Here is a 15,245-nt window from a genome sequence, read left to right as displayed (position 1 = left end):
TTCATATAACTCTAATTGGCTTTAATTTCCTCATCTGAAAATTGTCTGTTGCTATCCTTTGACCATGTATCAATTAAGGAATGACTTGCATTCTTATAAATTTACAACAGTTCGTTATATATCTTAGAAATGAAATCTTTATCAAATATAGTGGCCTTAAAGATTTTTCCCCCAGCTTTCTACTTCCCTCTTACTCTTGTTTCTAGTGGTTTCTTTGTGCAAAAACTTTTAATTTATTGTTATCAAAGTTGTCCATTTTGCCTTTGATAATGTTGTCTAGTGCTTCCTTGCTCATAAATTCCTCCCTTCTGCAAAGATGTGATAGATAAATTATTCTTTGTTCTCCTAATTGGTTTATGGTATCATCCTTTATGCCCAGATCATGTTCCTATTTTGCCCTTATTTTGCATAGAGTATAAGATGTAGGTCTATGCTGAGTCTCTGACATGTTATTGTCCATGTTTCCCAGCAATTTCTGACACACAGAGAATTCTTATTCCATTCCTTGAGTTTGGGGGCTTATCACATACTACATTGCCATAGGCTTTGATAATTGTGTCCTATACATATCATCTGTTCCACTGATGCCCAACTCTATTTTTTAGCCAGTACCAAGTGGTTTGATTGCTGCTGCTTTGTAACATAGTTCTAGGGTTGGTACTGCTAAACCACCATCCTTTCTGTTTTGTTTTTGTAAATCCCTTGATATTCTTGACCTTTTGTTGTTCTAGATAGCTTTTGTTGTTTTTTTCTAGTTCTATAAAATGTTTTTGCAGTTTGATATGGCACTGAACAAATAGACCAATTTAGGCAGAATTGTGCTTTACCTGGCCATGAACAATTAATATTTTTGTTTAGATCTAATTTTCTTTGTGTGAGAAGTGTTTGGTAATTGTGTTCATATTATATTTTGGTTTGTCTTGGCAGCTTGCTCCCCAATTATTTTATTTTGTCTATAGATATTTTCAATGGAATTTCTCTTTGTATGTCTTGCTTATGGGCTTTATCAGTAATATGAAGAAATGATGATGATTTGTGTGGCTTCATTTTATATACTGCAATTTTGCTAAAGCTGTGAATTGTTTTCAGTAGATATTTTGATGGTTTTCTAGGATTCTCAAAGTATCTCATATCACCTCCAAAGAGTGATAGTTTTATTTTCTCGTTTCCTATTCTAATTCCTTTTGTTTCTTTTTCTTTGCTCATCCATAAAGCTAACATTTCTAGAACAATGTTGAATAATAGTGGTGATAATTTAACTCCTGATTTTACTGGGAATGCATCTAGCTTCTGTCCATTTCATATAATGCTTTCTATAGGTTTTAACGAAGTATTGCTTATTGTTTTAAGGAAAGTTCCCTGTATCCTCATGCCCTCTAGTGTTTATTTATAGGAATGGGTACTGTATTTTGTCAAAAGCTTTTTCTGCTTTTATTGGAATTATAATATGATTTTGGTTGGTTTTGTTATTGATGTGGTCACCTGTAATAAGTTTTCCTGAACCTGAACCAGCCATGCATTGCTGGTATAAATCCTAATGGGTTGTAGTGTACTATTCTGCTTATAAGTTGCTGTAATCTCTTTGCCAATATGTCATTTAGAATTTGTACATCAGTGTTCAACAGGGATATTGGTCTGTAATTTTTTTCTATGTTTAAGCCCTTTGTGTTTCAGGTAGCAGTGTCATAACTGTGTCGTACAAGAAATGTGGCAGTACTCCTTCACATATTTTTTCCAAATAGATGACGTACTATTGGAAGTAATTGTTCCTTAAATATTTGGGAGAATTCACTGGTGGATCCAATTGGCCCTGGAGATGTTAAGTTGTTAAGCTGTGCACATACTTGTTGTCCAAGGGAGAATTTATCATTTAATACAGCACTGGCACATTTTTGGATCAAATCCCTTGGACCGTTGTCTCGATTCTTCAAAGATTTTTTGAACTTCTAAAAGGATAGGTTGCAATAGCATGCTCTGTCCTTCCATGACTCAGAATGATTAATGCTGTTTTCAGGATGAGACATATATTTTCAGATGTAGATGATTTCCTCCTTTTTTAAAAAAATTGGGTTTATTAAAAGAATGTGGAGGGGAATGTAATGATGAATTTCTAAATATAAATAAGCCATGATTTCTTAAAGAAGTGAAGCATCAGAGCAAAATCACATATGCCTGAGATGAAATATGAAAATCCCCCAGAAAAAACCCAACAACCTTAGTATTCAAATAATGTACCAGAAAAAAAAAAAATGAATGTAATTGTGTCAGAGATCAGACACTGAAAGAGAAAAGGAAAAATTTAGAATTTGTGAAATACTGTAGGCAGAGGCTGGCCATTCACAAGGTGTGAATTCCAGGCACAGATGCGGGCATTTGGGTCAAGTCACTCAATTCCTCTGCACTGGCGGCCTGAGGTGTACAAGCAGTGAGAATGAAGGCACTTTCTGTGTGGTCCCAGGTTGACTGTGAGAATCCAATGTATTTGTGCTGAAGGTCATTAGAAATTAAATCATTCTTGGGATGTGAGCTATTGGATTTTTAAGTGATTGATTCTACATTTTGAAGACTTTTCTCTCAGAACTGACTCAAATTTATAAGAATGCAAGCCATTCTCCAGTTGATAAATAGTCAAAGGATTTAAACAGACAATTTTCAGATGAAAAAATAAAAATCATTTCTAGTCCTATGAAAAAATGCTCTAAATCACTATTGGTCACAAATATAAATTAAGACCCCTCTGAAGTACCAGATAGTTCATATTGGCTAAGATGACAGGGAAAGATAATGATGTATGTTGAAAGGAATGGGGAAAAACTGGGACACTAATACATTATTGGTGGAGTTGTGAATTAATCCAGTAATTCTGGAAAGCAATATGGAACTATGCCCAAAGGGCTATCACAGTGTGCGTAACCTTTGATCCAGCAGTGTCTCTACTGAACCTGTGTCCCAAAGAGATTATAAAGAAGGGAAAAGGCCTTCCACGTGTGCAAAAATGTTTGTAGCTGACTTTTCTGTAGTGGAGAGAGGACTGTGGGGATTGAGTAAGCATCACAACCTAGTACTTCACTTATTTTTTTGGTGGTTTTTTTACATTTGGTTTTCTTTCTCATTTTTTTTTCCTTTTTCATCTGATTTTTCTTGTGCAGCATAAAAATTGTGGAAGTATGTAGAGAAAAATGATACCTATTTTAACATACATTGGATTACTTGCTATGTAGAGGAGGTGGGTGGGAGAAGGAAGGGAGAAAAGATTTGGAACACAAGGTATTGCAAGAATGAATGTTGAACATATTTAACATATATAGGACTGCTTGCCATCTTGGGGGGGGGGGTGGAGGGAGGGAGGGGAAAAAAACGAAACATAAGTGAGTGCAAGGGATAATGTTGTAAAAAAATTATCCTGGCATGGATTCTGTCAATACAAAGTTATTATTAAATAAAATGAAATTTAAATTTAAAAAAGAGAAGAATGAATGTTGAAAACTATCTATACATATATTTTGAAAATAAAGTTTTAGTAAAAAAAAAAAAAAAGAAACAAGATTTTTCTCTTTTGCCTTTGCAAATACAAAATGACTCAACTTGTGTTCATTTTAAGAAGGGAAGGGGATATTAATATATATGTGTGGATAGTGTCTATTTTACTGTTTGTTGTTGGTTGTTTTTTCAGAGCAAGAGAAGAGCATTGAAATGAAGGACACTACTGAGGAAATAAGCCTTTCTGGGGTAAAACCTCACAGGCCACCATCCATAAGTCCCTGTGACTTCACTTGGAGAGAAATCTGTGTTACACAAGAGAAAATTCAAACTGGCAAGAAATCTTATGAATGTAACTACTGTGGAAAGTGTTTTAGACAAAAGGGAATTCTTATTAGACATGAGAGAATCCACACTGGAGAGAAACCTTATGATTGTAATCACTGTGGAAAAGCTTTTAGAAGCAAGGGAACTCTTACTGTACATCAGAAAATACACACTGGAGAGAAACCTTATGATTGTAACCACTGTGGAAAGGCCTTTATACAGAAGGTAGCACTTGTTACCCATCAGAGAATCCACACTGGAGAGAAACCTTATGAATGTAACCATTGTGGAAAGGGTTTTACAAGCAAGGTAGCTCTTATTCGACATGAGACAATCCACACTGGGGAGAAACCTTATGAATGTAACTGTGGAAAGTCTTTTAGATGCAAGGAAGGTCTTACTGTACATCAGAGAACGCATACTGGAGAGAAACCTTATGAATGTAACTGTGGAAAGTCTTTTAAATGCAAAGGAGATCTTACTATACATCAGAGAATCCACACTGGGGACAATCCTTATGAATGTAACCTCTGTGGAAAAGCTTTTAGAAGCAAGAGACATCTTACTATACATCAGAGAATACACAGTGGAGAGAAACCTTATGATTGTAACCATTGTGGAAAGGCTTTTAGAATCAAGAAGATTCTTATTATGCATCAGAGAATTCACACTGGGGAGAAACCTTATGAATGTAACCAATGTGGAAAGGCTTTTAGATACAAGGGATATCTTACTGTACATCAGAGAATCCACACTGGAGAGAAACCTTATGAATGTAACCACTGTGGAAAGGCTTTTAGATGCAAGAGAGATCTTACTCTGCATCAGAGAATACATAGTGGAGAGAAACCTTATGATTGCAACCACTGTGGAAAGGTTTTTAGCATCAAGAAGATTCTTATTATACATCAGAGAATTCACACTGGGGAGAAACCTTATGATTGTAACCATTGTGGAAAAGCTTTTAGATGCAAGAGACATCTTACTGTACATCAGAGAATACACAGTGGACAGAGACTTTATGAATGTAACCAGTGTGGAAAGGATTTTAGATACAAGAGAAATCTTACTGAACATCAGAAAGTACACATTGGAGGGAAATCTCATGATTGTAACCATTGTGGAAAGGCTTTTAGCACCAAAAGGGATTGTATTATACATCAGAGAATACACACTGGAGAGAAACCTTATGAATGTAACCAGTGTGGAAAGGCTTTTAGAAGCAAGGGATATCTTACTTTACATCAGAGAATACACAGTGGAGAGAAACCTTATAAATGTAACCAGTGTGGAAAGGCTTTTAGAAGCAAAGGGTATCTTACTGTACATCAGAGAATCCACACTGGAGAGAAACCTTATGAATGTAACCACTGTGGAAAGGCTTTTATATACAAGGGATATCTTACTCTGCATCAGAGAATACACAGTGGAGAGAAACCTTACGAATGTAACCAGTGTAGAAAGGCTTTTAGAAGGAAGAGCGATCTTATTGTACATCAGAGAACCCACACTGGAGAGAAACCTTACGAATGTAACCAGTGTAGAAAGGCTTTTAGAAGGAAGAGCGATCTTATTGTACATCAGAGATCCCACTCTGGGGAGAAGGCTTATGAATGTATCCAATGTGGAAAGGCTTTTAGATACCAGGGACTTCTTACTGTACATCAGAGAATCCACACTGGAGAGAAACCTTATGAATGTAACCAGTGTGGAAAGGCTTTTAGAAGGAAGAGCGATCTTATTATACATCAGAGATCCCACCCTGGGGAGAAGGCTTATGAATGTATCCAGTGTGGAAAGGCTTTTAGATATCAGGGAGTTCTTACTGTACATCAGAGAATCCACACTGGAGAGAAACCTTATGAATGTAACCATTGTGGAAAGGCTTTTAGATGCAAGAGAGCTCTTACTCTGCATCAGAGAATACACAGCGGAGAGAAAGCTTATGATTGTAACCACTGTGGAAAAGTTTTTAGCATCAAGAAGATTCTTATTATACATCAGAGAATTCACACTGGAGAGAGACCTTATGATTGTAACCAGTGTGGAAAGGCTTTTACAAGGAAGAGCGATCTTGCTGTGCATCAGAAAATCCACTCTGGGGAGAAGCCTTATGAATGTATACAACGTGGAAAGGCTTTTAGCTACAAGGGAGATCTTGCTGTACATCAGAAAATCCACTCTGGAAGGAAATCTTATGTAAGTAATGTATATGAAAAGGGTTTTGTAGAAAAATCTGATTGAAGCATTAAAATAAGCATGAAAATGAATGTGGTAGAGAACACTGGGACAGATCAGCCTACAGAAGTCAGCCAGATCCCTTATATGAGAAGATCTTTCTCCTCAAGGCTGGTAGGACTATGTATTACAGGTGACTACTACCAGCCTAGCAGTATGTAGCCATGGGTTTAGTTTGGGATCCCGGGTTTGATTTTTAGAACACTATGGATGAGCTGGGGATTCCTTCTGTTACATTTTCATTTTCTTTTCCAGAAGGGACCAGTTCTCTTTGGCCATTTCCTTCATAAGACTGTCCATTATTTTTAACCAATGCCCTTCCCTGAAAGCTCCCATCCTTTTCTTTTCTATGTCCCTGGTGTGTATTTCCCTTCAGCAAGGGCAGATTTTTTGATTGTTAATTGTTGTTTATTTCATTTCCTCTAGTCTCATTCAGTTTTGCACATTCTTATTTCCTGTCTATTCTCTCTTCTCTTTCTTTGGGAAGAGTTTCCATGCCAGAATTTCAGTTTTCTATTCCTGCATTTTGACAATGATCAAAAGAAATCCAGAGGCATAAGAAATATGGAAAGAGGTCTGCCTGGGAAGGAGCCTCTTGATTCAGGGACTTGTGGCCCAGTCAGAAAAGTCCCAAAGGAGGAGAGCCAGTGATTATGAGGAGGTAGCTGGGTTTTCTCTTTAAGAGAAGGTTTGGAGGGCATTAAGTCCCTTTCCTGTTGTAAAGGGGGCCTGTGGGAGGCTTGTGAAGGAAAGCTTTGCAATATCTTCTCTTGGGTGCGAGTTAAGGAATCAGTTGGAGATGAGTCATCCATCAGGACTTCCTTCCTTTACTGAAAAGTTATCCTGTGGATGAAGAAGTTCTCCCTTGAGAAAAAGAAAGATTCAGCAATCCATGGCAATCTCAAAAAGTGTAAAAGAACAATAACTTCCTCAGTTGCCCAGAAGTGAACAAATAAAGAAAAGTAAAGCTGAAATGTGCATAACCATGAGGAGGTCAGGGTAGCCCTTCCTAGTTAGAACCAAACATGTCCCAAGTTCACAAAGGCCATTCTCCTTACCAAAAGGTAACTTATTTAGGAGAACAGGTTATAGAGAAAATGGAGAGGAAAATAAGAACCAGCAGAGGGAAATGTGAAATAGTGCTGAAAGACCAAAAGGATTACCCAAGAAAATTGGGAAGACCCCATTAAAGGAACATAACAGGTTGTTACATTGAATGGCAGCCTAGAAGCATAAAGGAATTTAGCAAACTGACCAGTTAGTTATAGTTAGCTCTACTTTATGTATAGTATATACAACTGTAATGAGCCAGAACTCTGGAGAAGCATAATTGAAACAAGGTGTTAACTCAGAGCAATAGGTAAGACAATGGTTACCTAGTTTAGCTGTGAGTTGCCTAATTCAGTACATGTACTCAGTACTTAACATAGTTCTACAAGATTGACACCTACAATGATGTAATTATAATAGAGTATATAACAGCGAACAAGGACAGAAGAGACATTCATTCCATCTCCCATCTCCCTGAGGTCTTTTTCTGTCTCTCTCTGATGGACAAGGGGAATATGGCAAATAAACATCGAGGAATTTTTAGGAGACAGATAATTCCCCGAGAGCCTCCACCACTGTGGATCATAGCATCAGAAGGAGTTGCAGGGCAGCCTTTGCTGACATAGGGGCTGGGAATGAGATAAATTGTGAGCAGAGGGAAGAGCAGGAAGGTCAGCCACGACTTGAATCACTTCTGCTAAGGAAGAAACTTCCCATCACCCTCTTGCTCTCCAAAGATCCATCTACCTCACAGATAAAACACAAACTCTTCCTCATTCCACAAGGAAATGCACTCAATAATCAGACATTTCTCAGCTTTCTTCCAACTGCTTCTATAAAATGCTTTTCTGAAAACGCAGTAAGACTCTTGATACCCATGGTTTCAGGAGTTGACTCTGACCCTCAGAAATGGCCTCAGCTTTGAGATAATCCCTTCTCTGCTTGAGTTTCCTCTTGTAAATTGGAGAGGGTTAGTTGGATTCTTGTAGAGCTGAAAGTCACCTCAGAATTCATCTTGTGATTTGGTTCTTTAGGAGTTGGTGACATTCAGGGATGTGGCTGTGGACTTCACCCAAGAGGAGTGGGACCTCTTGGACCTTCCCCAGAAGGAGTTGTACAAGGAAGTCATGCTGGAGAATGCCCAGAACCTGCTGTCCCTGGGTAAGGACATTTCCTGGGGTAACTCTGAATCTGCAATCAAAGGGCATAGCTTCATTTCCTGGGTGGGTTTGGGGGTGTATCATTCAGGAAGGAGGAAGTGCTGGTCTGCTGTGTCCTCTTGTATGTCTTTTCCTTGTATGATAGAAAACTGAGGTGTCCTTTGTTGCTTCTGAAGGTGTCTCTTACCACTTCTAGGTAGCTTCAAGTCAGAGATGAAACCAGTGTGGAAGCATCTTACCCAAGGAGCTACTCTGAGCTTATTTTGGCTGACCTCTACCTGGACACAGACTGGTCGACCAGAGCTCTGAAAATTGCTCCCACAATTATAGCTGAAAACCTGTCCCTCTTTGGCTCGGGGCCAGAATTGGGAATACTTCTTTTTAGCAAGCATCTCTCTGTAGCCCAAAACCCACGGTTGTTTCTAATACAGGAAACTTGTCCTTGATCTTCCTGCTTATTGCCCTCACATTCTAGCACCAGTGGTGGGAAAGGAAAGGAAGGGAACCAGCATTTCTTTCCAGATGTTGTTTGCCAGGTGCTGTGGCTTATGCTTTTTTTTACAATACAAACAATTAAAATTTTTTTTTGTTTAAGAAAAAATTTCCAGGAAATAAGATACTTTGACAATTCTAAATACCCAAATTAATGAAAAAGAACAATGAAGAAAGCTGTGATTTGCATCCAGATAAAGAATTGATAGAAGCATGTATGGCATAATATTACTTCAGGCCCAATAACACTTTTTATGCAGGTGTGGGCTTAGAACCCTCTGCCAGAATGGAGCCTCATAGGGCAAGAGGAGGGGAAGGGGGGAAAAGCATTTGACTCTTTCTCCAAAAAAGGTGTACAACAGAGTAATGGGACAAACTTTATCAAAGATGTCTTGCATTACAGGCACTTGTGGGTGACCACAAACTTCTATTTCAATATAATGAGCTGAATCTCAATGGAGCAGCTCTGGATCCTCTCCCCATTCCCTAAAGAAAACTCAATTTCAAGCTTCTCTCTTGATCCCTCCATGATTTCCATGCCCAGGGCTTCCAGTTCTCAGAGAAGATGTGATCTCGTATATTAAGCAAAGACAAGTACCCTGGATGCTGGACCAAGAAGGCCTGAGGAGCCGCTCTCCAGGTGAGTGAGATGATAGCAGGACATGAGCAGTACTAGTGACTTCTGGGAGTTACCCCCAAGAAAATGCAGGGTTGGGGAGAAAGACCAGCCTTGGAATTATTTTTCAGATACTTTTTAGGAAGATCTTTCTCAGATTCTCCTCTGCCAGTCACTGAATCTCAGTTTCCCATTTGTAAAATGAGTGGGAGGCACTCCATGGTCCCTTCCCATGATTATGTGGGATCATATAAGTAAACATTGTTTGCACTTTGGGGCAATGGAATTCTCCTGAAAGTGCCAAAAGGGGATCAGATTGTCCCAGATGAGCCAGTTCTTAGAACTTCTCCAAGTCAGCAAACTTTTAAGTACCTGCTATAAGCCAGGCCCTGGGCTGTGCCCCAGGAACATAAGGAGAGGTGAGGGACTTCCCCTCCTCTCCTGGAGGTCACAGACAGCTGGGGCAGACAGTGCACTAGTAAGTCTGTAGAAACCCTCTGTGGACCAGATAAATTGGTGCCTCCCTAAATCACTAAGTAATTAAGATAATGATGGTTTAAGAAGGAGAGTAAAATTGGGGAGATAATGGTCAAAATGAAATACCATCCCTAGCATTTATACCGCACTTGCTGGGTCATGGAATGTGTCTGTTTTGTCTCATTTTATCCTCAGGAGAACCCTGGGACTTGGGTGCCATTATTGTGCCCTTTTTACAGATAAAGTCACTGAGGCAGACAGAGGTCTTGTAAGTTGACTAGCAAGTTGCTGAGGTGGGATGAACACTCAGATCTTGCTGATTTCAAGGCCCTGTTCACACTTTTCCCCTTGTACCCTCAGTTCTATTCTGATTCTGAAACGGATGTGATGAAAACAGTCACATATGTATGAGATGGACAATGAAAGGAGAGGTGAACAAGCTCCCGTTTAGAGGTGCAGTGTCATTTCTTTAACTGGTAATCAGTGGAAATTAGTTGCTAATTACTGAATTAGCATTGTTTCCATTGGCTCATGACAAGTATAGCTTTAAATGTCACATGTACTCCACCTCAGTTTCAGATATTACATTATTTTTTTTTTTTTAATAATGTTTAATTCACAAAAGCATCATTTGAAAGGACAGAATATCTTCAGTTTTTTTTTTTTTTTTTTAACAACAGTAAAGTAGCTTATCTCCCTGACACTCTACTGGACATTTAACCCACGGTGCCAACCAAATCCTTTGAGAAACTGCCACATGGAAGAAGAGAAACATAAACAAAGGATAACTTCAAATTAAGAGACTACCTCAGCATGTCAATGAGTGGCTCCTTAGGGCTCTTTTTGTAGAAGGGTTGTGGTTTCCCATGATGAATCTGGAAGATTGTTGCACTTAGAACCCATCAGCTTTTGTTGGAAGCACCCCATGAACACCCAAAACTGCACATTCCTGATCATGATCATTTGGAATCACTGAGAAAGGGCTGTTAAGATGCATATATGTACATACTTGTTATCCAAGAGAGAATTTACCACTTAATACTGCACTGGTACATTTCTGGATCAAATCCTTTGGATCATTGTCTCAATCCTTCAAGGATGTTTTGAACTTCTAAAGGGGAAGAGTGCAATAGTGTGCTCTGTCCTTCTATGCTACAGGACGATTAACTCCGTTTTCAGGATGAGATATATATTTTCAGATGTGGATGATTTCCTGCATTTTTAAAAAAATGGGTTTGTTAAAAGAATGTGGAGGGAAATTTAATGATAACTTTCTAAAAATTAATAAGCCATTATTATCTCAAAGAAGTAAAGCATCAGAACAAAATCACATATGCCTTAGTATGGCTTAGTATTCAAATAATGTATCAGAAAAAACAACTGAATGTGCTTATGTCAGAGATCAGACATTGAAAGAGAAAAGGAAAAATTTAGAATTTGTCAAATATTTTAGGCAGAGGCTGGCCATTCACAGGGTGTGAATTCCAGGCACAGCTGCTGGGATTTGGGTCAAGTCAATCCCTCTGCGCTGGTGGCCTGAGGTGTACAAGTAGTGAGAATAAAGGTTCTTTTTGTGTTGTCCCAGGTTGACTGTGAGAATCCAATGTATTTGTGCATGAAGCTCATTAGAAATTAAATCATTTTTGGGATGTGAGCTACTGGATTTTTAAGTGATTGATTCTGCCCCTTGAAGACTTTTCTCTTAGAACTGCCTCAAATTTATAAGAATGCAAGCTATTTTCCAGTTGATAAATGATCAAAGGATTTGAACCAACAATTTTCTGATGAAAAATTAAAAATCATTTCTAGTCCTATGAAAAAATGCTCTAAGTCACTATTGGTCAGAGAAACTTAAAAACAACGCTGAGTTACCAGATACCTCAAATTGGCTAAGATGACAGGGAAAGATAATGATATATGTTGAAGGGAATGGGGAAAAAGTGGGATACTAATACATTGTTGGTGAAGTTGTGAATTGATCCAGTCATTTTGGAGAATATGGAACTATGCCTAAAAGTCTATCACACTGTGCATACCCTTTGATCCAGCAATGTCTCTACTGAACCTGTATCTCAAAGAGATTATAAAGAAGGGAAAAGGCCTTCCACATGTGCAAAAATCTTTGTAGCTGCCTTTTCTGTAATGGAGAGAAGACTATCACAATCTAGTATTTCACTTATTTTTTTGGTAATTTGTTTGCATTTTATTTTCTTTCTCATTTTATCCTTTTTGATCTGATTTTTCTTGTGCAGCATGAAAATTGTGGAAGTTTGTAGAGAAGAATGATACATGTTTTAACATATATTGGATTACTTGCTATATAGAGGAGGGAAGTGGGGGAAGGAAGGGAGAGAAAAAATTGGAAAACAATGTATTGCAGGGATAATTGTTGAAAATGATCTATGCATACATTTTGAAAATAAAGTTTTATTAAAAAAAAGAAATAAGATTTTTCTCTTTTGGCTTTGCAAATACAAAATGACTTAACTTGTGTTCATTTGATGGAGGGAAGGGGATATTAATATATATGTGTGTAACGTGTCTATTTTACTGTTTGTTGTTGGTTAATTTTTTCAGAACAAGAGATCAGCATTGAAATGAAGGACACTACTGAGAAGAAAAGCCTTTCTGTGGTAGAACCACACAGTCCACCATCCATAAGTCCCTATGACTTCACTTGGAGAGAAAACTGTGTTACACAAGAGAAAATTCAAACTGACAAGAAACCTTATGTATGTAATCACTGTGGAAAGTGTTTTAGACAAAAGGGAATTCTTATTAGACATGAGAGAATCCACACTGGAGAGAAACCTTATGATTGTAACCACTGTGGAAAGGCTTTTAGAAGCAAGAGCGATCTTACTGTACATCAGAGAATCCACACTGGAGAGAAACCTTATGAATGTAACCACTGTGGAAAAGGTTTTGGAAGGAAGGGAACTCTTATTGCACATCAGACAATACACACTGGAGAGAAACCTTATGAATGTAACCAGTGTGGAAAGGGTTTTAGAAAGAAGGGATATCTTACTGTACATCAGAGAACCCACACTGGAGAGAAACCCTATGAATGTAACCACTGTGGACAGGGTTTTAGCAGCAAGAGAAATTTGATTAGACATGAGAGAATCTACACTAGATAGAAACATTATGAATGTCACCACTGTGGAAAGGGTTTTACACTAAAGGACTATCTTATTCTCCATAAGAGAATCCACACTGAGGAAAATCCTTTTGAATGCAACCAATGTGGAAACTTTAAGATTCCCGAGAAGTCTTTTTGGACATCAGAAAATCCACACTGGAGGGAAATCTTATGTAAGTAATGAATATGGAAATGGTTTTCTAGGAAAATCTGATTGGTTCTTGCCACATTTTTGAAGAAATGTAAAGGTGTTAAAATAAGGAGGAAAATGAATTTGGTAGAGAACATTGGGAGAGATCAGTCTACCAAAGTCGGCCAGATACCTTGTATGAGAAGATCTTTCTTCTCATGACTTGTAGGACTTTGTGCTTCTGAAGTGAATTGTTCAATGTAACTGCTACTGCCTTTAGGGTCAGGAACCATGGGGATTTTTTTTTTTTTTGTTGTGTTTTTCTGTAGGTGAATCTCTGAATTCTTTTCTTTGTAATTTCAGTTTTTCTTTGTTTAGAAGTTCTAGCCAGTCCTCTTGGATTATGTTCTTCATCCATGTCTCCATTTTCCCCCAAGTTATGTCTTTCTGGGTGATCGATGATCCTTATGATATCTGTGTGCTTACACTCTTAAAATTCAATACACTTTATTTTAGAATGGGTCAGTTTTTTTGTGTGTGTTTTTTTGAATCTTCATGTTTTTTACTTTGCTTCTTCCAGGCTGTCCTTCCCTTTTTAAGAATTTGCATTCCCTCACTATTCCCTCTTTTTTTTCCTTTGGGAAGGATTGTCATGGCAGATTCTAGGATTTCTATTCCCTGAGCCTATTCTCTCAGCTTGGCAGTTTTGTAGATGTTTTCTATGTTTTTTCCCATTGAGAAGATTTCATAAATAAATCTTTATCTTTAGTTTCTTTAGACATTAGTTCATCTCTTCTGCTTTCATCTCAATCTACATTGCTTCATTCCCTGTTATGATATGGGAGCCCCCTCCCAGTGGATGCTGAAGATCTAACTGAGACCTGTAGAATGGATCTCTTCATGTGAAAGGATGATACAAGGAGACTGAGAGGCATTTGCATTCTCTGACCTGTCTCTTCCCTCTTGCCTCCAATTTATTTCATTCCCCATCCACAAGCAACATCTCTGTCAGTAAAGGCTGATTTGTAATTCCTTCAGGGTTGTTATGATTCACAGCTCTGGGGGCTTTTGGAGAACCGACCTGTCCCTTCACACTTAGGTCCTTAACAATTCCCCCTTTCCCTTTAAATTCCCTTGTGGATTCCCCTTCCTGCCTTAGCCTTTAGCCACTCCTGCTCATTGGTCTTTAAATTCCATCCATTTTTCTTCCCCTTTCCAATGAGGATTTCTCTCCTCTTCACCCTCCATCTTCCCTTTCTATTTCTCTAGATTCTCATTCTCTGATTCCCAGCCCCTCTCTTCCTCTGGTCTCTGTCTTTTCCCTGTATACTTCTGACAGTGAAAGCCTCCAAAGTGACCTTCTGAGCTCTGCCCTGTAGGTCATTTCTGCCATTGCTTCTAGGCCACAGATTCCTCCTTTCCATGGTGTCTTCCTTTCAGAATACTGTGTGTCACTGCTGGGTCAGAGAAAACACTGCTCCATTGTGGGGAACATAGGCCCCTGATGTTTACTGTCTCGTTTTCTCCTTTTATTTTTCTTCAGCATTCTCCTAGAAATCTCAACCCTGTCTCCATGCTTTCCTATCCCTCTCAGTCCTAGTTCCCCCAGGAGTGACAGCTCCAACAACCCAAAGCCAAGTAGCCTTTTGAAACACTAAATCCCCAAGACTCGGAGTGATTCTCTTATTTGCTATAAGAATATCCACCAGTCCCCCAAAGTCCGGCCCCTTCCTCTCTCCATCCTCTCAATCTTTCCAGCCTCCTCCCTGACTCCTCAAGTGGTCTTCTCTTTCCAAGTCCATGGAGCTCAGGTCGTATTTGAGATTGGGGGGGTTGGTATCGAAAAGCAAGACAGATGCAAAACTGATGCTGTGCTCTATAAGCAAAACGGAATGGTGAGCCTAAAGGCAACATGAGAGGCCCAAAGTTAGGGAAGTTAGCTCCAACATTCAGCCAGAACATAACTGCGCCCAACCTATGGCCGAGCACTCGGAGCTCCTGGTGGTCTGACCGGCCACTGTGGGACACACTGCAGCACTAAAATGATATCATTTTAGTCTTCTTGGAGAAAGGGGGACAAGAACCAGGTATGCTAAGGCCATGCCATGGGGCCTACTGACAGTTCCCTGA

General features: G+C 38.8%; 1 protein-coding gene across 9 annotated transcripts in view; it reads left to right on the top strand.

The window, feature by feature from the left end:
* Positions 1-15,245, top strand: part of LOC127552244 (zinc finger protein 420-like) — a 270,922-nt gene that overhangs the window by 73,797 nt on the left and 181,880 nt on the right. For 4 of the 9 annotated variants that reach the window (XM_051982816.1, XM_051982818.1, XM_051982813.1 and 1 more), the window contains exons 4-5: positions 3,674-6,006; positions 8,130-8,256. The exons of 1 other annotated variant lie outside the window; for it this stretch is intronic. In XM_051982816.1, the coding sequence (XP_051838776.1) occupies positions 3,674-6,006; positions 8,130-8,256 (2,460 nt within the window). Of the gene's footprint in view, positions 1-3,673; positions 6,007-8,129; positions 8,257-9,291; positions 9,388-12,417; positions 13,641-15,245 lie in introns of those variants that run through there. 4 more of the 9 variants (XM_051982819.1, XM_051982817.1, XM_051982812.1 and 1 more) reach the window with 2 other exon arrangements.

Source organism: Antechinus flavipes, chromosome 2 (genome assembly GCF_016432865.1).
Source record: "Antechinus flavipes isolate AdamAnt ecotype Samford, QLD, Australia chromosome 2, AdamAnt_v2, whole genome shotgun sequence".
NCBI classification, from domain to species: domain Eukaryota; kingdom Metazoa; phylum Chordata; class Mammalia; order Dasyuromorphia; family Dasyuridae; genus Antechinus; species Antechinus flavipes.
This window is presented reverse-complemented; position numbering and strand designations above follow the sequence as displayed.